General features: G+C 40.5%; 1 protein-coding gene across 1 annotated transcript in view; it reads left to right on the plus strand.

Moving 5' to 3' along the window:
* The first annotated feature begins 2,663 nt into the window (after positions 1–2,663).
* The window catches only part of LOC150086506 (phenoloxidase-activating factor 2-like), a 43,837-nt gene continuing 20,769 nt past the window's right edge, over positions 2,664–25,731 (plus strand). The window contains exon 1 of the mRNA XM_090372186.1: positions 2,664–2,815. Within this exon, the coding sequence (XP_090228312.1) occupies positions 2,664–2,815 (152 nt within the window). The remainder of the gene's footprint in view (positions 2,816–25,731) is intronic.

A 25,731-nucleotide genomic window follows, 5' to 3' on the forward strand; every position in this document is an offset into this window, starting at 1 on the left:
CAAATTAATGCTTGACAATGAGTGATTATGCTAATGTCAACACAACCTGGCTGGGTGGATTGACATTAAAATTTACATTGTTTGTTGTATTTGTTTATTTAATCTATAGAAAGTGGTGGTGGCATACTTTATAATTTTGTGTTTAATTTGTTAATTTCTTTCTGTGTTCAGATTGTATGGGGACATACATTGACATTTGGTTGGACAGTGGTCAGTGAATGAAATGTTCTCGTTTATACACCAATGTTACCACCAAAGGGGTTTACAGTAAACCATGAATACAATTTTTAATCATATTTAGCAGTCACAAGCTTGAACTTAAAGGATCCACTTAAAGAGCATGTGCTACTGAACTCTCAATCCTAACCTTTCAAAGTTACAAGTGCTGATGTCTCCTTGGAGAGATGGTGCTGGTGAGTTCTGTCTTTATTTATTTAATTATGAAAGGGTCACAATAAGTGTGGGCATGCATCTCCTTGGGCAAGGAGTCTTGCTTTTGCACTGCTGAGGGTGGGTGTTGCTTTATCTTTTTCTTATATATTATTTTTATGATTTTAGTTTCAATAATAGGGTGACTTTGTATTTAAACAGCAGAATCACTCCTTTGCCAAGTATAATCCTAATTTTAGCAAAATTTGCTTATTTGTTTTTGGTATTAGTGTTGTATTTTTCATAATAGCCCTCAAGATAAAATCATGATATTTGCACCGTTAACTTGCACAAGAGTTGGCTAACAGAAAAGCCAAGGTTTGTTTGTTTGTCTTATATGATGTAACTTTACCGTAAAGCAGTGCAGTTCAAAGTGTGATCATTAATTAATCAACAACATAGCTTGAATAATACAAACTACAACATGTGGAATTATCTTTGAGTTTATTAAATGAAGACCACTTAGGAGAGGTGATCCCATTTATTACAATGGCTGTTCAATACAGTGTGCAGATTTATAGCATGTAACATTCATTTTATGCAGTTTAAGACTGTCTACTCAGTGCCTTATATAAACTGTCTGAAACTCTTTCCTGCAAATTGTGCCCTACTCTACACTCCCATGTGCAGAATTAGATTTGGCAAGGTTGATGCATGACATTGGATTACAGACCGATGTCAAGCAAGAGAAGAAAAGGCTGAAATAGGTGTTAATCTTTGTCTTCTAAATTAAAGATTTTTTTTATTTTGTTTAAATTAAATAAAAAAAATATTTGTGATATAAGCAGTTATCAGAATATTAATCAAATTCAAGGTTTGTATGCTAGAGGTGTTTTTTTCCCCCCTTCAGTAAACAGTGTTTTTTTTCCCACATAAACAGTATTTTAAAATATTGAATATTGTGTCTTGCTTGGGATATTAAATTAATGTAAAGCATTTCAGATGATATATATATGTAATGTAAGGGGTGTGTGTGTGTGTGTGTGTGTGTGTGTGTGTGTGTGTGTGTGTGTGTGTGTGTGTGTGTGTGTGTGTGTGTGTGTGTGTGTGTGTGTGTGTGTGTGTTCATCCATCCATGTATGTGCTCTGCCTTTGTATATGTATTCTTTAAATGAAAAGTTTGTATATGTATATATTCACATACTGTATACATTCATATTTTCTTGTAAATAGCCATATGTAACATTTTGATTGAATCACCTTGTGTCTGTTGTGTAATATTGTCAGTAGACAGCAGATTAAGATATTAAGCTGTGTTGCTTGTGTAGTCAAGCTTTTTAATAAATAGTTCTTTTTTTCTCTATAATAACTGATTTCACATTTTTAATATGGAAAAAAAATTAAGAATCAAAAATGTAAGGAACAAATAAGAAGCTAAGAAGAAACCAACATTATTAGAATTCCAGGCAATTAGTAAGTGTAGAATCAAAATGTTCTCTAGTCACATAGGTGACTAGAGAACATTTTGGTAATACATTAAGAACCAAATTAAAATTATCATTTTAATGGTGCTGCAGCTTGTTGCTGGTATCCACATTATGAGTGGTATGTATTCATGGACCAATTTTCTGTTATGCAGACTGAGCAATCCAGAATAACTCATGGGGAAAAAATCCTATGCCCTCCGACTGAGAACAACCAACTGTAGCCTTGACTGAATGAAGAGTGCTTTAGAAATTCCTTCAAGTCACTGAAGAAAATTAAGCCCAGACCTCTCCAAATGAGATGGCAGACTGAAGTATCATTTCAACTAAGATACAGCACAGCCAGATTAAATAAATCTGATTGAATTTTTTTATTTCTGGTCAGTAATACCATAATCTTTCAAGTTGAAATATTGTGTTCATAACTGCAGAAAATTAATTTTTTAAGTAGCTTTTTTTAAAAGTGATGCAATATCTGAATTACACAGCAGAGTAAGAGAAAAATTACTGAGTAAGAAATTGGTAATTTATGGTACCTGGTCATATTGAAGGAGACCATAAAGGGAGTGTGCCAGATCATCAGAATTAATCATGATGTCATTGGTGGACTTGGCAGTAATCCCCTTGGACTGGAGAAGTGCAAATGTCTTTGAAATCCACAAGCAGTGATAAGTGATATATAACTATAGACTGGTCAGTCTGTCAGAAAACACTAATCACATGCTGGCCTTTTACAGTGTTCCATATTCTTCACAGAACACAATGTCAGAGATCAACTTGCATTCAGGAGCTGCCTCCATGTAAAGATACATGTTCAGTTTGACCATAGCTGCAGGGAAATTCACAGAGTTTGCCATCAAAGTTGCATTACAAGATCATCTTGAGAAGTATATCCTAAAACAGATGAATGCAGCTTTCACACAGGAATTAAATGCAACAGACAAATTTGACAGACTAGCAAAGTATTTTACAGGGTCCCATGTTAGAGCTTGTCATGCAGCGGGAACATATGAGCAGAGGTGGAATTGACTGTTACACTGTTTCTATTGTGCCCTCATTGGGTAGCACTGCTGGTAGGATTGCCATCCTCCCTATACCGGGAGGAAAAGTTTGAGTCCCATCTATGACGTGAGGATTTTTCATGTGTCTTTTTCACAATATGGCTGAGTTAGTATGTCTCAGGCAAGGGTAGCATGGTTTTTCATCTAGCAAACAGAAGATCGACCACAGAACATGCAATTTACAGTTGGTATACACACAGAGCAATATGACCCTAGTTGCTTATGCTCCTAAAACCCTATAACAACAAAAACAACAGCCAATGTAGATTCTTTATCATCTGTATCATAAGAGTACAATTCTAACCAGCCAATTTTCATATGCCAGCAAAAAAGCACAGAACTTACAGGAACAAATCTACTACCTCCATCTAATATTGGCTAATTACAATAATTTAAGACATTTAAAAATCATTTTTGATTTTAATATAAATACAAAGCACAGAAAATGGATATAAAAAGGAAAAAAATACATGAAATAGTGACTGCAGCAAGAAAATATGTGTCATTAATTAATTTTGGGAACCTTGTAAAAGCCAACATTGAGGAGTTACGCTGGTGTGCAAAACTTAAGGACCAACACTATTTCTAAAGGTTACAACCACAAAATCAAACAAAACAGCCTGTGGCCCTTCAGTAGAAAGTTGGTGCATCACAATTCAAATTTTATACAAAAATTTGAATTGTGATGAGAGGGCTCACATAAACATAAAAGCAGCAGTTAAGTGCAAATTACCGAATGGTGAGCACAATTGTTACAGACATTCAATTGGTTTCATACAGTGCTACAGACAACGAAATGCCCAGTAGACATCTGGATGACTTTATCCAGGGTTGAATAATTGGGAAAGCCTAAGTGCGAAGAGTGTGGCTGCAGAGTTCGGTATCGCCCATAGCATTGTCTCACACGTGTGGTTGACCTTCAGAACGACAGGTACAGCTGTTCGAAGGATCAGTGGTGGTTTGTCCATGAAAAACAGTGCTCAATGTGCTATATATATATATATTTTATTTATTTATTTATTATTTTTTTTTTTTTTCTATGTAAACCCCCAAACATGAGAGGTATTAAAACCTATAGTACTTAGTACCGTGCTTGGGTTGGAGGTTGAGAAGACGAAAGAAAATATTTGTTGACATTGGACTTGAACTTCTGTAGACTATAATTTTCAGGAAATACGTATGAAGGAAGGTTGTTTCAGAAAACAGCAGTTGAATGAATAAACGAGGAAGATGAAAAGTTGGTTCTGTGAGTTTGAAGTTGGACAGCAAATGGATGTTGGCTGGTGGCGGCACGTGTTTGGATTGTTGTGAAAGAGAGAGTGGGAATTATAGAAGCCAATTCAGAAGAACAGTACCCATGGAAGTATCTGTAGAAGAGGCATGCAGCAGAAACAGTACGTCTATGAGACAGCGAGTGGAGACTCTGTTACAGATGAATCATTAATTAATCTAACTGCCCTCTTCTGAATGGAATCAAGAAGTCTAAGAGAGGTTTTGGGGACACCACCCCAGATGTGGGAACTATTCCATGGCAGGGCAGATTTGTGATTTATACGGAGTGAGCAGCTGTTTGGAAGAAAAGTAACACTGAGAGCGAAAGAGAAAACCAAGTTTTTTAGATGCAGAGGAAGCAATATTTGTAATGTGCTTGTGCCAAGAGAGATTAGAAGTCAGGGTAATCCCCAAAAGAGATATATCATTTTGCCTAAAAATCGGAGTGTCACTAAAGATAAGCATAGGAGCAGAAGAATCCTTTTTGCCAGATATAAGACGACGAAGGTCATTAATATACAAGAGGAAAAGAGTGGGGGAAACAACTGAAGCTTGGGGGACACCAACATTTTGTGGAGAAGTTAGAAGACAGAGAGTCATCACCCTCAGTGAGCGATCAGAGAGAAAACTGGATAACCAATTACTAAAAACAGTTGGCAAACCATAAGATGGAAGTTGTTTAGAAGACCTTTATGCCAAACACGATCAAAAGCCTTTGAGATGTCAGGAGCAACTACTTTTGTTTCGCCAAACCTTTCCATTGAATTAGTCCATAAATGGGTAACATAAGCCAGAATATCACTAGTGGAGTGACACTGATGGAATAATCCATACTGGCGATCGTTGATCAGACGGAAGGTTTCTCGGTAATTTTAAGAGTTGGCGGTTAATTGATTTCTCCATTACTTTAGAAAGAGTAGAAGTAATTGCAATAGGACGATAATTGGATGGGAGGGATTTGTCACCCTTTTTAGGAACTAGCTGGATATGAGCAAATTTCCAAGCAGAAGGAAAAACACCTTTGGAATAAGAAAGTGAAAAAAGGCGGCAAAGAATAGGAGTAAGTTCAGAAGCACAGGTTTTGAGAACAAGTGGAGAAATACCATCGGGACCTGAAGCTTTCTTAGCATCAAGATTCGTCAAAATCCTTCTGACATCCTTTTGACGGAAGACCATACACTGCTTTCTTGCATCAAGTGCCACTACTACTACTACTACTACTACTACTAACTATTTTCCTCTGACTTTATTCATATTCAAACTGTTATATTCGACCATCTGAATATTTAAATTCTTCTGCTGTGCTGCGTGTCTTATGTCTGTTAATTGCGTGTGTTCAATCATAGGATTGCAGACAAATCAATCATAGGATTGATTTGTCTGTTTTTTGGACAAAAAACCCCAATTTTTACAGGGAAAACCTTGCTATCTATGCCTGAGACCGACTAACTCTGCCACGGAGTACATATAAGCACCGTCCTCCCCATACCGGGTGGAAGAGGCCAGGACTCGAATCCAGTCAATGATGCGAGGAATCTCTATTACGTGTATATCATATTGCGCCGTGTATATAATATATACACACATGGCTATTCTCATTTCGCAGCCGGGTTAGTCGTTCTTAGGCATGGACAGCAAGGTTCTCCCCAGAAAACTCGGGGGTTTTTTCTAGCGAAACAGGCAAATCGACCAAAAACCGCACTCAATTATTGGTTATATAGCTCTTGTGTGGCTCTAATTATGATAGTTTTTGTTTTACTACCACAGAGTACATCTTACCATAATCTATCCGGACAGTCATTCAACACAATCATAATCAATTCGGCTAACTTCGTTAGCTGTGAACCTTTTATCATGGGTTACCAACATGGAACGAAACTGCTGGTTCACTACGGTAGTTAACTCTCTTTGATCAAATAGCTTCCTCTAATGTGCAGGAGAATGAAGACCATGTTCGAATCCCAAATTTTAATCCCCGCAGTATTTTACTTCCCTCAATGATTCTTTAACCCCGGGTTGTATAATGGTATGCTTTGATTCTTTTTCAAGTTTTCTTCACTCTCCGATCGTTCTTTGACCTCCACATATGCTATTGATAAGTACAGTATTTCTATTTACCAAGGTTTCAATGAAAAAATATTTTTATTATTATTTTTAAATAATAAAAATATAATTTTTCATATTTGGCTGATACTTTATAAGTTTGCTTGCATCAAATGCCACTGCTAATACCAGGGTGTCTCAAAAGTTCTTTCCCATAAATGTAAGGTTTTTTAATTTATTTTATTTTTGTTACACAGAGCATTAAAACTATGATAAATGAATTAGCTTTCGGCTGGGTGGCAGCCTTCATCAGATTAAAATACTTTGAATGGCAGTTAGAATAGAGATGCACTGCCAGGATGGTGCGTGAGGCACGTGGTTAATTGTTTGTTGATGTTTGTGGCTGTGACGTATGGTGGTGACGTGGGCCAGCGTTTGTCTATGGACAGAATTACTGCTTCTGTGATGGAGTTAAGTTGACAACCACTGTTCCTGTTCAACGAGGTATCCGAGCATTTTATACTTAACGATTCCAACCAGGTGCGCCTTAGGTAATGGTGGGACTTGTCTACAACCACGACATCGCGGTGTGGGTCGATGTCGTGGTGGGTTGTCCAGACATGCTCGGCAATAGCTGAGTGTTCTACATCCGCCAAACGGATCGCCCTTTTATGTTCTGAGAGGCGTTTCTCGAGACGACGTCCAGTCTCTCCAAAGTAGCAGCTCATGCAGTCACGGCAAGAGATGCGATAGACCACACCACTCTGTAGAAGGGTGGGGACAGGTGTTTTTATGTTGGAAAGGAGAGAACACAGTTTCTTGCCTGGGAGTTGGATGCACTTTACCCCATGCGATCTTAGGATTCTACCGATCTGCTGTGACAGGTTGGGGTTGTATGGGATGAATGCCCTCGTGGAAGACTCGTCACTGTTGGTCGTCACGTTGTCGCTTGCTTGTAGATTGTAGTTGGTAAATTGGCCAGCAGGCTGGCCAATTTACCAACTTCCAGTCAGCACACACACACGGGGCCACCTCCTCTCAACCGCCCGAACCTTGCTAACTCGCGCCTGGACACACTCCAGCTCTGCAGATGAAAGGCGCAAAGAGATCACCAGAGTCAAAGTAGACCTTACGAGGTGTGGCTACCCCATCGATGTCCTTAACAGATGTGATCTACAAGCAAGCGACAACGTGACGACCAACAGCAACGCCAACAGTGACGAGTCTTCCACGAGGGCATTCATCCCATACTACCCCAACCTGTCACAGCAGATCGGTAGAATCCTAAGATCGCATGGGGTAAAGTGCATCCAACTCCCAGGCAAGAAACTGCGTTCTCTCCTTTCCAACATAAAAACACCTGTCCCCACCCTTCTACAGAGTGGTGTGGTCTATCGCATCTCTTGCCGTGACTGCACGAGCTGCTACTTTGGAGAGACTGGACGTCGTCTCGAGAAACGCCTCTCAGAACATAAAAGGGCGATCCGTTTGGCGGATGTAGAACACTCAGCTATTGCCGAGCATGTCTGGACAACCCACCACGACATCGACCCACACCGCGATGTCGTGGTTGTAGACAAGTCCCACCATTACCTAAGGCGCACCTGGTTGGAATCGTTAAGTATAAAATGCTCGGATACCTCGTTGAACAGGAACAGTGGTTGTCAACTTAACTCCATCACAGAAGCAGTAATTCTGTCCATAGACAAACGCTGGCCCACGTCACAGCCACAAACATCAACAAACAATTAACCACGTGCCTCACGCACCATCCTGGCAGTGCATCTCTATTCTAACTGCCATTCAAAGTATTTTAATCTGATGAAGGCTGCCACCCAGCCGAAAGCTAATTCATTTATCATAGTTTTAATGCTCTGTGTAACAAAAATAAAATAAATTATGAATCCGGAGCACGCAGGCGTGTTTTATTATGTAAGGTTTTTTGTTGATAATATTGCTATACTAAAGTTGATTTTTTATACATGTTTGATATCATTGTGAAGCACATTTCCAGGCGCTTATGAACAATTAATTGTGTTATTTGTTATTTTGCTTTCATTTTGGCTAACTGCAGTATGGAGAATGAGTGACGACAAAATCGCAATTCGAATATTTCTTCAAGAAAAAAGGCTCGAGTGCAAAGGCAGCTGCTGAATGAATTTGCGAAGTGAAGTCGGTGTGGTCGATAGACGAACATCATCAAACTGGTTTAAGCGCTTCAATGACGGGGACAGAAGTTTCGTCGACAGATCATGCTCGGGACGACCACCTGTTGTAGTCAGTGAGGCTATGCGTCATGCTGGAGGAGCAGCCACATTCCAGTACCTATGAATTGTCAGTACCCTTCCAAAGACACAATCAATCGCCGCTTTCACAAACTTGGCTTTATCAGTAAACGACCTCGACAAGATCCGCACGAACTGACTGCAGCACAGACCCAGCAACGACTTCACATCTGCTGGACGATATTATTGACGACAGGTTCTGGAAGCGGATCGTAAGCTGTGATGAGAAAAAGGTGTTTCTGCATAATCCTGACAAGAGAAGGCAGAGGATACCCTGTGATTAAGAGTTTCAACAGGTGGTTCGGCAAGATCACTTCGGGCACAAGGTGATGTTACATGTTTGATTGAACTTCGACAGTGTTCTGCACTTCAAACTTGTTCCAGACTATCATGCTGTGGATGCTGTACTGTCGACAACTGGACCGCTTGCGTGAAGTTTTGAAGCATCGCTAACTCAGCTTTGATCAACCGAAAAACGAATACTCTTCGAAAAGATAACACCTCAGCTCACTGACCACGTCTGACCCAGGCGAAAATCCAGGAATTAGACGACATCAAAATTCTGCCGCATCCAGCATATAGCTCGGACATTGCACCTTTCGGCTACAGTTGGTTCCGGTCCATGGCCGCATTTCTACACGGACGGCCGATACATTTCATGAAGTCAAAGAGGCTGTAACGAGTTTTTCTCCTCCAAATCCAAGGATTGGTACCATAACCAAATTCGACGGCTTGCAGACAGATGGTCTGCGCGGGTAGCATAGTGGTATCGTCACCGTCCTCCCCACACCGGATAGAAAAGGCCCGGGTTCGAATCCCGTCGATGACGCGAGGAACTTTAATGGGCTTTTTTCACTGAGTTAGTCGGTCTCAGGCGTAGATAGCAAGGTTTTTCCAACAGAAACGGGTTTTTCGTCCAGCAAAACAGACAAATCCACCATAGAACACACGCAATTAACAGGCATAAGACACACAGCACGGCAGATGAATTTAATTATTCGGGTAGCCTAAAAATAATAGTTTTTTTTTTGCATAAAGATGAATCAAATGATGGTCTGTTTTGCCGATTAATTTCCGATTAACCTTGCATTGTGGGAAAGAACTTTTGAGACATCCCGGTACTAATACTAATATTTCCATACAATCGAATTATTTGGTACAATTTAGCTTAACTTTTAACTTGCAATTAAGTATTTTTATTTTACAATAGTGATTAGGGTTGGAGAAATAAACTTAAAAATAAACTTTTATGAGTGATAATTTGACTGCCTCAGGCAGTTAGTCAAATTTATCAAAAACAGGGTCTAATTTTGCCGTGGCCAATGAGCTTCCAGAAGAGCCGAGTTAACTTATACGAAATATTTTACCAAGATGTCTTTTAGCTCCAAAATATTTCAGAAATTATGTAAAATGTTTATAAAAGCAATTTGCCATTTCTCTTTAAAAAGCAATAACCTTCTAGATTACCAAGGTGCGAGCGACAAGGCCATATACGTCAGAGTTCCTTGTTAAAATTAAGCTCTTTCAAGAAATGAAAGTTACCTGATTTACAAATAACACATAAAAATTGCATACAATTAAATATATGTACTTGTACATATATTGTACGGCCTCCGTAGCCGAGTGGGCAGGAGCGGGAGTGCAGTAGCACACGCTCTTTGAGTAGACCGGGGTTCACGCCCCTTACTGCTGAATATGGTCGATCTGCCAACCCGCACTGGACTAGCGTGGCAGATTATGGTCCATTTCCCTCAGCATGAATTGTTGAGGAGGCTTCCATCCTGCAGTGGGTTGATAATGGCTGCACTTTACTTTTTTTTTACTTGTACATATATACAAAATTTTCATTTTTTAAAAATTATTTGAACTTATTTTTCCTTGTCATTTGCAATAATTGTGTACACGAAAAATGTCAAGTTTTTCTTTTATTTAACTCAGTTTAATTACATACCTCGCAACTGTATGGCTAGGAAGGTGAAGATAGTGTTACTTTACAACTGGTAAGTTGTAAAGTAACACTATCTGTTTTCTAATGTTTTCTGCTCTTTACAACTGGTAAGTTGTAAAGTAACGAGAATGAATTGGATGCTGTGAACGTAGCCAAGTGGTCAGAAGGGTGAGTGCAGTAACACGCGCTGTTTGAGTGGAATGGGGTTCAAGTCCACGACTGCTAAATACGATTAAAATTTGTATTGATGATTTATTTGTGAACTCCACTGACCTGGTAGTCGAGCCGGAGTATAAAGAAGAAAAAAAAAAAAAAAGTTCTTATTTATACTCCGGCATAATCACCAGGTCAGTGGAGTTTACAATAAAGCAAGCACTGGTAATAGGTACCAGACTCTGTCAACCCACTCTTCCATTATGCAGTATGTATGTTTTCTGCTCTTTTTTTTTTTTTTAATGTAGTAGTAGTAGTAGTGGCATGTGATGCAAGAAAGCGAGCGTATGAGCTTATGCAGCATCAGCCAAAAAAATTATAAAACAATCCCTTCTAAATATTTGTCCAGTTCCTCCTTAAATTTATTCAACCTATCAACTTCCACAACGACAGATGGAAGTTTGTTCCAGCAATTAACCACCCTCTGGCTAAAGGCGAATTTCGGCACAACTATTCTGCATCTGTCTTTTCTTAATTTGTGTATATTATATGTGTGAGTGGCTCCTAAAACATAAGTTCAACTCCGCCTCGTTACTTTCTACTTTTTTTAAACAGACTTTCAAGGTAAGGCCAGTGTGTGTGTAGTGTAAAAAATAATAATAATAAAAAAAAATTCCACTCGCACAGGAAATTTTTCCGCACAGGCAGGAAAAGGATAGTTAGGAGACAGAGAGAGGAGAAAAAAAATTTTCATCCCGCACAGGAAAGAAAATAAATACTGTCTGTGTGTCCCGTCATATTGTGTTGTGTATTGGCCTTTTGGCTACCTGAGAGCAGCAATCAATAGGACGGCCGCTTCCAGGCACTCGTCCCTAGCCATAGGAAGGCAGGCCTCCCCTACTATCTGCTTGCCCTCCTCCCTGAGGAACGAGTTTCCCAGGGAGGAAGTAGGAGAACTATCTAAAGACGAAGAGGGGGAAGGAGACTTCCCCAGCCCAGGGAAGTCTCAATCCAGGGTATAGAGAGAGAGAGAGAGAGAGAGAGAAACAATAATAATAATAATAAAAAATTTTTTTTCCCCTCTTTACCTTTTTTTTGGAGAAAGAAGGATTGCCCTGCCCTGGGGAGCCCCAGTTCAGAGGAGCAGAACGCGAGAAAAAAAAAGTTTTTCATTACCGCATGAGACGAAGGGGAAAGGAAGGAGTGCAGAGAAGAGCTGCTCCAACTCCAAGGACTGCCCTAGAGCAGAGCGTGGAGAAGGGAAAAAAAATAATTTTAAAAATAAAATTAAAAATTAATAATAATGATGAGATTATGGGTATTAATTATTGCTGAGTTGAGGTTGAGGTGCTGGGTTAGCGTTAGGCAGCAGGGTACGACGCCTTAAAAAGACAGCCTTGGAAAACTCCTGGAAGGAGGGGAGGTTCTCAGGGTTCTGGTTGAGTTGCTCCAGTTGCAAAGCTAGTTGTCTTTAGTTGTTCTTCATATAGATCACATTCGAAAAGGATGTGGAACCAGTTTTCCTTGTTGCCACAGATGCAAAGATCTGTGTTGATCAATCCCAGTTGGTGGAGCTTGTCGTTAAGGGAACCGTGGCCAGTGACAATGTATGTAGTTTCCAGACTCAATGAAAACCATGAGATGGCGGTTTTAGATGTTGCAAAGGTTACTATCGGGAGGAATTTTTTAGTTATTGCTCCAGTAGTAGAGGTGTCCCATCTGGCCTGCCACAGATTGATAAGTTCATTTTAACATCTAGTCTTTTCTCGCTTGACGTCAGTATCGAGGTTCAGCCCTATGTCAAGTGTGGAGGTCGGGATTTTTTTCTTCATCATGCAGTATTATGTCGTTTGAAGTAATGATGGGCATCATGGCAATATCCAACCTTCCTTACATATCGAGGATACAGCTCTAAAGTGGTGTATTCGCAGGCCATCCGCTAAATAATTCACCGGGCCGAACCTGGTGTTAACTCTCAGGGAGGCCTCCGGATCAGCTAGTGTATAATCTTGCTACTTGTACTCTTCCAGATAATGACGGAAGGGAAAATCAGTATTGCATATGCAGTGGGCATTGTCGAGGAACTGGGTATATTCTTGCCGTGTGTACGTCCAAAAATTTAATTACTGCATGCAATATATCCCCATCACATTTTCTTTACAGCTGAATAAATGAATAGTCAAACTAATAGCGCAGATTTATCTGCGAAAAGATCTAAACTTACCAAACACTTTGTTCATTTCAAAAATATAAGTAGCATCGGTTCCAATCTCAATGATGTCCATTTCCACTTAGAGCCTGCCAAGCACTTACTTAATCTCACAGGATTCCATTTATTGGTTTTGTTTCAACCACTGTCCATCTCAGTTATTCTAATTATTCGCCATAGAATTCCTTTCATTTCAAAGTATGTTGATATTCTTTGTCAGAGACTTTGTAATTTGATATTTTTTATGTTTTAAAATCTGTAGCCCATTCACTCAGATTTATCTGTTGCCTCTATCGTTCTCGCAACTATACTAACCACTTGGAACTCTTTGAATTCCTTTCTTTGAAGGTCAACTTTCTAAAATGATGTAATTTCCTTAGCGATTTTAATGTTCACAACTCTAGCTGGCTTCGGTTTTCTAGTCACACGAACCCAGCTGGTCGATCAATTACTAATGACCTCACACAGATTCTTCATTTACTTACCAGATTACCAAACAATCTTAACCACACTCTTGAACTTTTTCTGACGAACAATTCTTCCAAATACACGTCGAGGTGTGGTCCTCTATGTACCTCAGATCACGACTTGGTTATAATCTCTTTTCCACTGAAGGAAGGGCCTTTCACTCGTGGCCATTCTCAGCCTTGTGTCGTTTGGCATTACAAGAATGCAAAATGGAATGATCTACAAGTATTCTGTTCTTCTTTTCCTTAGTTCGATTACCCTTTTGAATTTTCTGATGTCAGTATTTGCTCAGATCACGTCAGTGAAATTTTTCTTGTAGGGATGGAATCTTTTATTTCAGATTTCACCTTATCTAAACATTAGTTTTCCAATAAATGTGCTAAGGGTATTCAAGATAACAATGTTGCATATTGCAGTTGGCCTGCATCCAAATCTCCAGGTTTGCTTTCTCCCTAAACCAAAGCTTGCAACAATTGTAAGGCAATTATCAATCAATGCAAACTAGATTTTAAACAGGCCTGAGTAGAAAATGCTTCTTGTCCAAACGGTAGTCAAGCACTCTGTTCTCTTGCAAAAGCTATCGGCCGCAACTTTTGTCCATCTGTACTCCCACTTGTTAAAATCGGATGGTTTCATTGCTACCTCAGCTAAAGATAAAGTCGATTTGCTAACATCCTACTTCTTACACTTGTATTGACGATTTTCCAAGTGCACTTCACACAATGCCTGTTGTAGTCTTCTGTCAAAGGGATGTCAGAATTTTGAACAATCTTGATGCCAAGAAAGCTCCTGTCGTGGTGGTATTTCTCCAAACTTGTGCTTTTGAGCTTATTCCCGTTCTGTGTTGCCGTTTTGCACTTTCCTGTTCCACTGGTTTTTCCTTCTGCTTGGAAATTTGCTCATATGCAGACAGTTCTTAAAAAGGTTTACAATCCTTTACTATTCAGTTATCATCTCATTGCACTTACTTCTGCTCTATCTAATGTAATGGAGAAATCCGTTAACGCCAACTCCTGAAACCTGCCATCTGATCAGCGATCGTGTATTCCATTTTTGTCAATCCATTGGTCTATATTCCTGATCCATGGACAAATTCAATAGAAAAGTTTGGTGATACTCAAGTAGTTGCCCTTGACATTTCAAAGGCTTTTAATCATGTTTGGCACAATGGTCTTCTAAATAAGTTTCCATCTTATGGTTTGCCAACTGTTTTTTGTAACTGGGTATTCATTTCTCTCTGATGGATCTCTATTTCGAACTTCTTCACTAATGTTGGTGTTCCCGAAGGTAATGTTCTTTTTCCCACTCTTTTACCCCTTTTTATTAATGACCTTCCATTGACTGGAAATCCTATTCATCGTTTTTCTGATGACAACACATTGCATCCATCTTCCAGTTTGAAAAATCTTGTCTGGCTTCAGTTTCTCGAATATCTACTACCAATTCCTTAAATGCTGATATCCTGGTAAATCTCCAATGGGGCAAAGATAATTTAGTTAATTTCAATCCTTCTGAAATTCAATCATGTCTCATATTTTGCTAAAACTATTCTTCTGCTTCTATGCTTATCTTCGATGACACTCTTATTTATACACAACATCAGATATCTCTATTAGGGATTATTCTAAATTCTAATCTCTTCTGGCATAAGGATATCACAAATATTGCTTCCTCTGGATCTAAACAGCTGGGTTTTCCTTCTTTGCTCTTGGAGTTACTCTAAACAGATATTCACTCTGAACAAATCTTGAATCCGTCCTACCATGGAACATTGTTCCAACATTTAGGACAGTGCCCCCATAACCCCTCTCATGCTTCTTAAACTTCATTCAAAATATAGCAATTAGGTTAATCAATGACTAAAATCGGCTCTTGCAAAGTCTCTCCACTTTGTCTTATAGTCGTCCTGTTTCTGTCATATGTCTTTTCTGTATACTTCCATGGGTGTTGTCCTTCTGAACTGGCATCTGTAATTTCTCCAACTTCTCTTCTTCCTCATTTATCCCTTCAACTTCTGTTTTCTGGAACAACCCCATTTCACACGAATTTCAGGAAAATTGTAATTTTCCCAAAATAGACTTGTATTCCATAGAAATTCAAGTCTAATGTAACAAGTATCTTTTTTCTTCTTTTCATCCCATACATGGTACTAAGTAAAACTACAAACAAGTACTATAGGTTTTAGAACCTATAGTACTTGTTTGTAGTTTTCTCAAAAAAATTAAACATCATGAAATGACAGTAAACCTCTGAAGCTGGTGGAATGTGACAGATTCCTGCAGGTTGACGTTGTTGCAGCACAGGCTCTCAGTGAGACAACTGAGAAAGCACCAGTACAGAATTCTGCATAGGTTGTCATGGTCATGCAGCCCCACGAGCTATAAATCATCCCAACTAATGCTAGATGTTTAGTTTGTTGTGAAGCCTGCCATCATTGAACTGTAGAACAAAGAAAAGTTGTGCCTCAGAGTGATGTCACAGAACAGTTCTGTGACATCACTCTGACACTGTCTACTGTTCTGTGGCAGTTGACACTCCAGGCATCCACCACACCTGTGGTGAACGCCTGGAGGCAGTGCAATGGTCTGGGATGTTTTTTATGATTTGATCTGGAATCATTGGCTATTTTGGACATAACCATGAATGCTGAGGTTTATCTAGATGTCCTGGACAATAATGCATTATCCACTTAATGGGAGTACATTAAAAAAGCCTATACCTATACCAGCAGGAAGTACTCCATGTTATACTGTTTGCATTGTGATGAACTGGTTTCAGGACATGAGCTTTGACAAATTTGGGCTGGCCATCTGAGAGTCGACCTCAACCTGCAGAGTATCTTTGGAATGAATTGGATCAGGTGCACGTGATTGTTGTTGTTTTGGTTTTTAGGAGAATTAGCAACTAAGGCCATATTGCTCCGGGATATGCGGTCATTCCCTGACCTTTCCGCATCTTCCGTATTTGGTGGTGACGGGCTTGAACCCCGATCTAATCAAGAAGCATGTGATACGCACTACTGCTCCTTCCCACGTGGTTACGGAGGCGCCCTCAGGTGCACGCGAGGAGACTGTCCAAAGAACAGAGCCAACTGCATGGCTGCAAGTATAGGACATTTAGAAAAATCTGGAGAATGTTCCCTTGTGACTGGAAGCTGTCATAAAGGTTTCAACACCGATATGTAATATTAACTGGAATATACCCATTTCATACTCTTCACGAAAAATCTATGTAATTTACAAATTTTTAAAGAAAAGGGGTGTGCAAAACTTAAGGAACAGTCAGGTTTTTACCTGTAGCTTCTCATAAGAGTGGCCTGGATATGGGAAAAGCACACCGACACAACGGAAACAAAACGGTACAGAGTAACTTTATTCAAAAATGGCAACGTATCACTGGCTCCCATGTTACAGATGCATCACTGCCAAAGATGGAACAAAGGGAAGAGGTGGTCCTCAGTAGGATACATGGCCACCCCTAATGTCATTGCAGGCTTTGCACTGCCTGTCCATACTTAGAATAATGTTGTTGATAAGTTCTTGCTGTAACATCGTCCATTCCTCTGTCAGCGCCATCTTCAGCCAGTGAACATTTTCTGGTGGGTGTGAACGTGCCGCTAGGCGTCTCCTCAGAACATCCCATATGTGTTCGATGGGATTTAGATCAGATCACAGCTGCAGTGCGATGGGGTGTGGCGTTATCATCCATAAACATGAACTCGGGGCCAATGGCACCTTGGAACAGACACACGGGGCAGGATTACTTCAGAACAGTAGTGTGCACCGGTTACAGTACCGCCTTCCAGTATCTGGAGTTGTGTACGTCCATCCAAGATGCCTCCCCAGACAAGAACACCTCAACCGCCACATCAGTCCCTTTCAGTGATGTTTGCATGGTGATACCATTTGGCAACCTCTTGCCAGATTAGCTGACATCCAGAATTGCTGCTGCTGAGACAGAATTTACTCTCATCAGTAAAGAGTACCTTACCCCGTTGGCTGCTGTTGTCCTTGTGTTCAATGCACCACTGTAAACGGTGTCTCCGATGGGCAGGTTTTAAAGGGACACAGCGTACTGGCCGTCGATCAAACAGTCCACCTTTGTGGAGTTGCCTGGCCACAGTAAACCGCAATATCCTGTGCAGCTGGTTTGCAATGGATTCCACTGTCTTGTGTCGGTCCCTTTTGGCCTGTAGGAGTACAACTCCAGCTGGCTTCCGTTTTCTAGTCACATCGACCCAGCTGGTCAAGATGCTGAGGTTTTTGCAATTACTAATGACCTTGAACAGATTGTTCATTTACCTACAAGAATACCGGACAATCCTAATCAACACGCTTGATCTTTTTCTCACAAACAACCCTTTTTCAACCTGTCGAAGTGAGAGGTCCTTAAGGACTTCAGATCACAACTTGGTGATTGTTTCTTCTCCAATGGAGCCTTTATCTCCTGACTATTCCCAACCTCGTGCTGTTTGGCATTACAAGAATGCAAAATGGGATGACCTGCGAGATTTCTTTTCTTCTTTTCCTTGTTCGGATTACTGTTTCAAAACTTCTGATGTCAACGTTTGCTCAGACCGTGTCAGTGAAATTATTCTTGCAGGAATGGAATCCTTTATCCCACACTCCACTTTAAAAAATCTCGTCCTTTGCTTAAACCTTGGTTTTCCAATAAATGTGCTAAGACTGTTAGCATTAGCATTAGCATTAGTAGAGGCATTTGATGCAAGAAAGCAAGCTTATGCAGCATCAGCCAAAAAAAAAGAAAAAAAAAAAAAAAACCCACTTCCACTTCACCCCTCTGTTCGTTCAAAATACCTGTCCAGCTGAGCCTTAAACTTATTTAGGCTATCAACCTCCACCACAAGGGATGGAAGTCTGTTCCACCAACCAACCACCCGGTGGCTAAAGGCAAATTTCCGCACGTCTATCCTACATCTGTCTTTCCTCAATTTGAATTTATGCCCTCTCAGGTGATTTTTCTGAGCTTGAGGAAGAATCCCATCAGCATTGAGCATGCTTAAACCATTCAAGGCTTTATACACCTCTATCAGATCACCTCGCTGGTGCCTAGTCTCCAGACACTGTAATTTGCAAAACTTAAGCCTTTCTTCGTAAGAGCACCCCTTTGTTCCATTCACTAATCTTGTTGCCCTTCTCTGTACTCGTTCCAGCAGCTCTACATCCTTCTTGAAATGAGGCCTCCAGACCTGTATACAGTACTCGAGGTGTGGCCTGACCATCGCTTTATACAATGGAATAATCACCTCCTTATCCCTGCTGGAAAAATTCCTGTACATCATTGACAATACTCCATGAGCTACTCTTGCAGCCCGTCTGCACTGCTCAGAGAACTTCATATCTGCCTGCACAACCACCCCCAAGTCCCTTTCATTCTCTACCACTGTCAGTGTAGTACCACAGAGTTGATACGTTGCTCTGGGGTTGCTGTTTCCCATGTGTAGTACTTTACATCTGTCAATGTTAAACTTCATTTGCCACCTCTCAGCCCATCTGCTCAACCTTTCCAGATCCTGTTGCAGCAGCATAGTGTCAGTAGTGTCCTTGACAACCCTGCCAACCTTTGTATCATCTGCAAACTTGGACATTAAGCTTGATATACCATCATCAATATCATTTATAAATACAGAAAACAATAATGGACCCAACACTGAGCCCTGAGGGACTCCACTAATAACATTAGTCCACGATGAGCAGTGTCCATTGATTACCACTCTCTGTCTTCTCCCCCTCAACCACCCCTTTATCCATAGCAGCAACTTGCCTCCAATGTCACACTGCTCCAATTTGTGTAGCAGTCTTCCATGTGCAACAGTATCAAAAGCCTTTCTAAGATCCAAGTATATAATATCAAAGTTATTCCCTGCATCCAGTTCTTTTGTGACTGCATCATAGTATCCAATCAAGTTGGTCAGGCAAGACTTCCCCTTAACAAAACCATGCTGTGTCTGAGCTATAACTGAAGTCTTGTCTAAATGATCCTGCAGTGCTTCTTTAACCAGTGCCTCCATTAATTTTCCTGGAACAGAAGTTAAGCTCACAGGTCTATAATTACTTGTGTCAGCCTTTGATCCTCCTTTGTGAATTGGGGTCACATTTGCACATTTCCAGTCTATGGGTACCTCCCCTGAGTCCAAGGAAGCTCTCATAATTATGGCTAAGGGTTTGCTTACTTCCTTTGCTGCCTCCTTTAATATAACTGGATAGATCCCATCCACCCCGGATGCCTTTCTTGTGTTTATCTTCAACAGTTTCTCCTCCACTTTACTCCCAGTTATTTCAAGATTCTGTAGCTTACTGCTAGAGTTGAATACACCTCTGGCATTCACCTCGCTGAATAACTCCTCATGTGTGAATGTCGATGCAAAATATTCATTTAGTTTGTTAGGTTCATTTAGTTTGTTAGCTACCTGAGCAGGATCATCAACAGTTGACCCATCAATATCAAGTGGACCAATCTGATTCATCCCCTTCCTTCTAGAGTTTACATAATTAAAGAACTCTTTGCTGTTTTTCTTTGCATCCCTTGCCAAGGATTTCTCGTAATCTGCCTTCGCCTGCCTAACCTCCTTTGTAACTTGGTTGCATATCAACTTGTATCTATCATAGGCTTCTGTGTCATGTGTTAATTTGTAAGTATCCCATGCATTTTTCTTCTCTGCCATATGCCTCATTAGTTCATCTGACATCCATTTTGGCCTAAACCTTGAACAATATTTCTTAGTTGGTATGTAAAGCCCAGTAGCTTCCAAGATAAGTTCTTTGAATGCTTCCCATTTTGAATTTGCTGTTGGTAACATGATCAGTTGGTCCCACTGTATAGAATTTAAATACTGTCTCAGTCCATCGTAGTCGCCTTTACGGAAGCAATAACCCTTCCCTTTACCCCTAATGGTAGTTACCTCTTTGAGTAAATCCCACTTCAGCACACTGTGATCACTGCCACCTAGTGGTTCATTTATCTGCAGATTCTTAATGCATGAAGAATCACTGCTGATAATCAAATCAAGAGTATTACTCCCTCTAGTTGCCTCCCGAACATGCTGATGTAGAAAACAATCATCCAATAAATCCACAAAAGCCCTGCTAGTGCGTGAGTAACCATCCCCCAAAGTCCAGTCAATATCTGGGAAATTAAAATCTCCCATTATAAGACTCTCTGATTTACTGGCCCACTCTATTTCCCTGTACAGTTCCTTATTATACTCATCAGAGTCCAGGCCTATAGCACACTCCTACTCTCAATTTTGATCTCCCAATGCTTATGTCACACCAAACTGACTCAACACTGCACTGTCCAGCGATGTCGACTGGCTTCACTTCCTTGGTTTTTATGTGTTTCTTAACTAATAGCATAACCCCTCCCCCCTTCCTATCCTGTCTATCCTTTCTGTAGACGTTGTACTCCCCAAATTGCAGTTCTGCATCCCTTATATCTGTGTGACACCACGTCTCTGATATCTCAACAATATCTGCCTTTGATGTTTTGAGCAATACCTCAAATTCATCAAATTTATTTACTAAACTCCTAGCATTGGTGTACACACAAGTATACCTGCAATTGTTTCTATTCTTAGCTACCCTAACACAACCCATGTGTTTACTTGTACCGCAATGGCTCCCAGCAGTCTCTGAAATACCATGCATCTTGTTTTTCAGGCTTCTGCTCATTCTAATAGAAAGAGAAGTTCAAGAGAAGAATGTTGTATATCTTAATTGGCTTGTTTCTAATTCTTCAGTTTCATTATCTGCCTATACCACAGCTCACAACAATTGTAAAGCAGTTATTAATCAGTCCAAACTAGAGTTTGAACAGGCTAAGAGTAGAAAACTTGCTTCTTGCCATAATGGTTGCCGAGCATTCTGATCTCTTGCCAAAGCTATTGGCAGCAACTTTTGCCCATCTCTGTCCAAACAAGATGGTTGTTGTCACTTCAGCCAAGGATAAAGCTGACATACTAGCATCCCATTTTTCTTCCAGCTAATGTATTAATGATCTTGGTAAAACACCTCCCACCATTCCCAACACACTTCATTCAATGCTTAGCATCAGCCAAAAAAAAAAAAAAAAAAAATCACACCATACCCTCCAATTGCCTGTCCAGTTCCTCCTTAAATTTATTTAACCTATCAACTTCCACAACGACAGATGGAAGTTTGTTCCAGCAATTAACCACCCGCTGGCTAAAGGCAAATTTCCGCACATCTATTCTACATCTATCCTTTCTTAATTTGAACTTATGTCCCCGTAGGTTCGTATTCTGAACAAGTGGGAGGATCCCATCAGAATTCAGCGTGCTCAACCCATTCAAGGCCTTATAGACCTCAATCAGATCACCGCGCAGGTGCCTAGTCTCCAGCCACTGCAATTTGCAGAACTTAAGCCTCTCTTGGTAAGAGGATCTCTTCATTCCCCTCACCAATCGTGTTGCTCTTCTCTGTACACGCTCAAGCAAATCTACATCCTTCCTAAAATGAGGCCTCCAGACCTGTACGCAGTACTCAAGACGTGGCCTGACCATTGCCTTATACAGAGGGACAATTACCTCCTTTTCCCTGCTAGCAAAATTCCTATATATCATTGACAAAACCCCATGACCTGCCCTAGCAGCCTGTCTACATTGCTCAGAAAACTTCATATCTGACTGCACAATTACTCCCAGGTCTTTTTCATTTTCTACCACCTTAAGTGTAGTACCACACAGTTGGTACGTTTCTCTGGGGTTACTTCTACCCATATGCAGTACTTTGCATTTGTCAAGGTTAAACTTCAGTTGCCACTTCTTAGCCCATCTGCCCAAATTATCTAGATCCTGTTGCAGTAGCACACTGCCATTACTGTCATTAACAACCCTGCCAACCTTCGTGTCATCTGCAAACTTCGACATTAAGCCTGATATACCTTCATCAATATCATTGATAAATATACAAAACAACAGTGGCCCCAACACCGAACCCTGTGGGACTCCACTAATAACATTAGTCCACGAAGAGCAGCACCCATTGATTACCACCCTCTGTCTTCTCCCACTTAACCATCCTTTTATCCATTGTAGCAACTTACCCTTAATACCATTCTGCTCCAATTTGTACAATAGTCTTCCATGCGCAACAGTGTCAAAAGCTTTCCTGAAATCCAAGTATATGATATCAAAATTATTTTTTGCATCCAGTTCCTTTGTAACCACACCATAATAACCAATCAAATTTGTCAGGCAGGACTTTCCCTTAACAAACCCATGCCGTGTCTGAATTATTGCTGCAGTCTTGTCTAGATGATCCTGCAATGCATCTTTAACCAGTGACTCCATTATTTTACCCGGAACAGAAGTTAAACTAACTGGTCTGTAATTATTCGTGTCACCCTTCGAACCTCCTTTGTGAATTGGGGATACATTTGCACATCTCCAGTCCGTGGGAACCTCTCCTGAGTCCAAGGATGCTCTCATAATTATGGCTAAGGATTTGCTTAGTTGCTTTGCCGCCTCCTTTAATATAACTGGATAGATCCCATCCGCCCCAGGTGCCTTTCTTATGTTTAACTTCAACAATTTCTCCTCCACTTTGCTCTCAGTTATTACAAAATCATTAAGCACACTGCTACAATTTGATAACCTTCTTCCATTTTCAAACTGTAATGATTCCTCACGTGTGAATGTAGATGCAAAATACTCATTCAGTTTGTTTGCTATCTGAGCAGGATCATCAACAGTCGAACCATCGATGTCAAGTGGACCAATCATATTATGGCTAAGGATTTGCTTAGTTGCTTTGCCGCCTCCTTTAATATAACTGGATAGATCCCATCCGCCCCAGGTGCCTTTCTTATGTTTAACTTCAACAATTTCTCCTCCACTTTGCTCTCAGTTATTACAAAATCATTAAGCACACTGCTACAATTTGATAACCTTCTTCCATTTTCAAACTGTAATGATTCCTCACGTGTGAATGTAGATGCAAAATACTCATTCAGTTTGTTTGCTATCTGAGCAGGATCATCAACAGTCGAACCATCGATGTCAAGTGGACCAATCATATTCAGCCCCTTCCTTTTAGAGTTTATATAAGTAAAGAAATCCTTGCTGTTTTTCTTAGCATCTTTTGCCAAAGATTTCTCGTAATCCGCCTTTGCCTGCCGAACCTCCTTTGTGACCTGATTACAGACTAGCTTATATCTGCTACAGGCTTCTGCGTTGCCTGATAATTTATATGCATCCCATGCATTTTTCTTCTCTGTCACGAGTCTCATTAGTTCATTTGATAACCATTTAGGCCTAAACCTTGAACAATATTTCTTCATCGGTATGAAAAGTCTAGTAGCTTCCACGATTAATTCCTTGAATGCTTCCCACTTAGAATTTACTGTTTGGAACATCGTCAGTCGATCCCACTGTACAGAATTTAAAAACTGTCTGAGACCACTGTACTCCCCTTTACGGAAGCAAAAACCCTTTCCTTTACCCCTGACGGTAGTTACCTCTTTGAGTAAATCCCACTTCAGCACATTGTGATCACTGCCACCTAGTGGTTCCTTTATCTGCAAATTCTTAATACACGAATGATCACTGCTGATAACCAGATCAAGAGTATTACTTTCTCTGGTTGCCTCTCGAACATGCTGCTGCAGAAAACAATCATCCAATAAATCCACAAAAGTCTGACTAGTGTGTGAATGACCAACCCACAAGTTCCAGTCAATATCTGGGAAGTTAAAATCCCCCATTATAAGACATTCTGATTTACTGGCCCACTCTATTTCTCTGTACAATTGTTCATTGTACTCATTCGAGTCATTAGGCCTATAACACACTCCTACTCTTATTTTTGCTTTTGCAGTGCTTATGTCACACCAAACTGACTCAACAGTGCACTGTCCATCTATATCAACTGGATGCACTTCTTTTGATTTTATGTTTTTCTTAATTAACAGCATAACACCTCCTCCCTTTCTGTCCTGTCTATCCTTTCTGTACACATTGTACTCCCCAAATTCCAGTTCTGCATTCCTTATATCTTTGTGACACCACGTCTCTGCTATCCCAACAATATCCGCCTTTGATGTTTTGACCAACACTTCAAATTCATCAAATTTATTTACTATACTTCTAGCATTGGTATACATGCAAGCATACATGCTCCTATGCCTATTCCTTGTTACCCTAACACATCCCATATACCCAACTATTCCAGGATGACTGCCATCCGTCCCTGAAACCCCCAACACCCCTCGCTCCAGGTCGCTTCTTATTCTAATAGAAGTTGTGCAAGAATCACCTTCACCTCTGCCTGCGGTTACTGTTAAACTATTAGTCTTTGTATCCCCCCAAGCTAGCAGTTTTCCGACCCACCTAACACTGCCTCGATAGCATCAGCAAATATTCTTGCACCCTTTCTATTTAAGTGTATCCCATCCCTGTAGAAGCAATCTCTCCTGTTAACAAGTACAGTCCAGGCTGAAAAAAATTCTACCCCTTGAGCCTTGCACAATCTTTCCAGGGCCGAATTGATCGACAAGGCTCTCATCATATACTCCCTCCTATCGTGTCTGGGCAGAATTGCAGACACTTTTAAATTCAACCCTAATTCTCGGCTTTTTTTCAACAGTGACCTGTACTTGTTGAGTAATTCTGCCGGTCTCCTACTCTTAATATCATTAGTGCCAACGTGTACAACTATATCACCTTTTGTGCCCTTGAAAGATGATATCCGCTCTACAACGTCATCAACCTTTGCCCCTGGCAGACATACCCTGGTCCTGTTCCACCTATCCTTTTTACAAAGGATGTTCCCCGTTTCCCTGACAATAGAGTCACCAACAACTAATAGTTCCTGTGGGACCAGCGCATTCTGCCTTGGGGTTTGCCGCTGTGTTGCGTGATGACCAAGTGCAAGCTCTGGCGTTGATGTGGGCAGCTGAGAGCTTGATGGGCCCCTCAATTTATTTCCTTCGAGGGCATCCACCCTGTCCTTCAAACTCTCATATAGGCCCATAACAACGCTGAGTTGTCGCCTGATTTCCTTACACTCCTTACATCGCGCACACACAAAGACATCCCCCATGGCAATATCATGTTCCGTTCCAGAGAGTTCGGCAAACATTTCACAAGTTGCACATTTTTTTAGGCTGTGACGCGTTGGAGAATCGCCCCCCTCAGTTCTCCCCCGAGTCACAACACTTCTGCCACTTTGTGCCCGTTGCTTTGCTGCTCTAGTTCGGGGCATGGTAGTTTAAATTAATAAAATCAATAAATTAAATGTCAGTAGTATTTGAATAGAAACTATGAAATAGAAACAGTGAAGCGTATTACTATATAATTATGCGTTAGAGCTACCTCAATTAAAAAATTTGAATTCCCTACAAAAACTTTGAATTCCCTATATACAAAAACAATGGCTACAAAAATCGAACAAAAATAACG

This window comes from Mastigoproctus giganteus, chromosome 4 (genome assembly GCF_048544385.1).
Source record: "Mastigoproctus giganteus isolate SK-2022 chromosome 4, ASM4854438v1, whole genome shotgun sequence".
NCBI classification, from domain to species: domain Eukaryota; kingdom Metazoa; phylum Arthropoda; class Arachnida; order Uropygi; family Thelyphonidae; genus Mastigoproctus; species Mastigoproctus giganteus.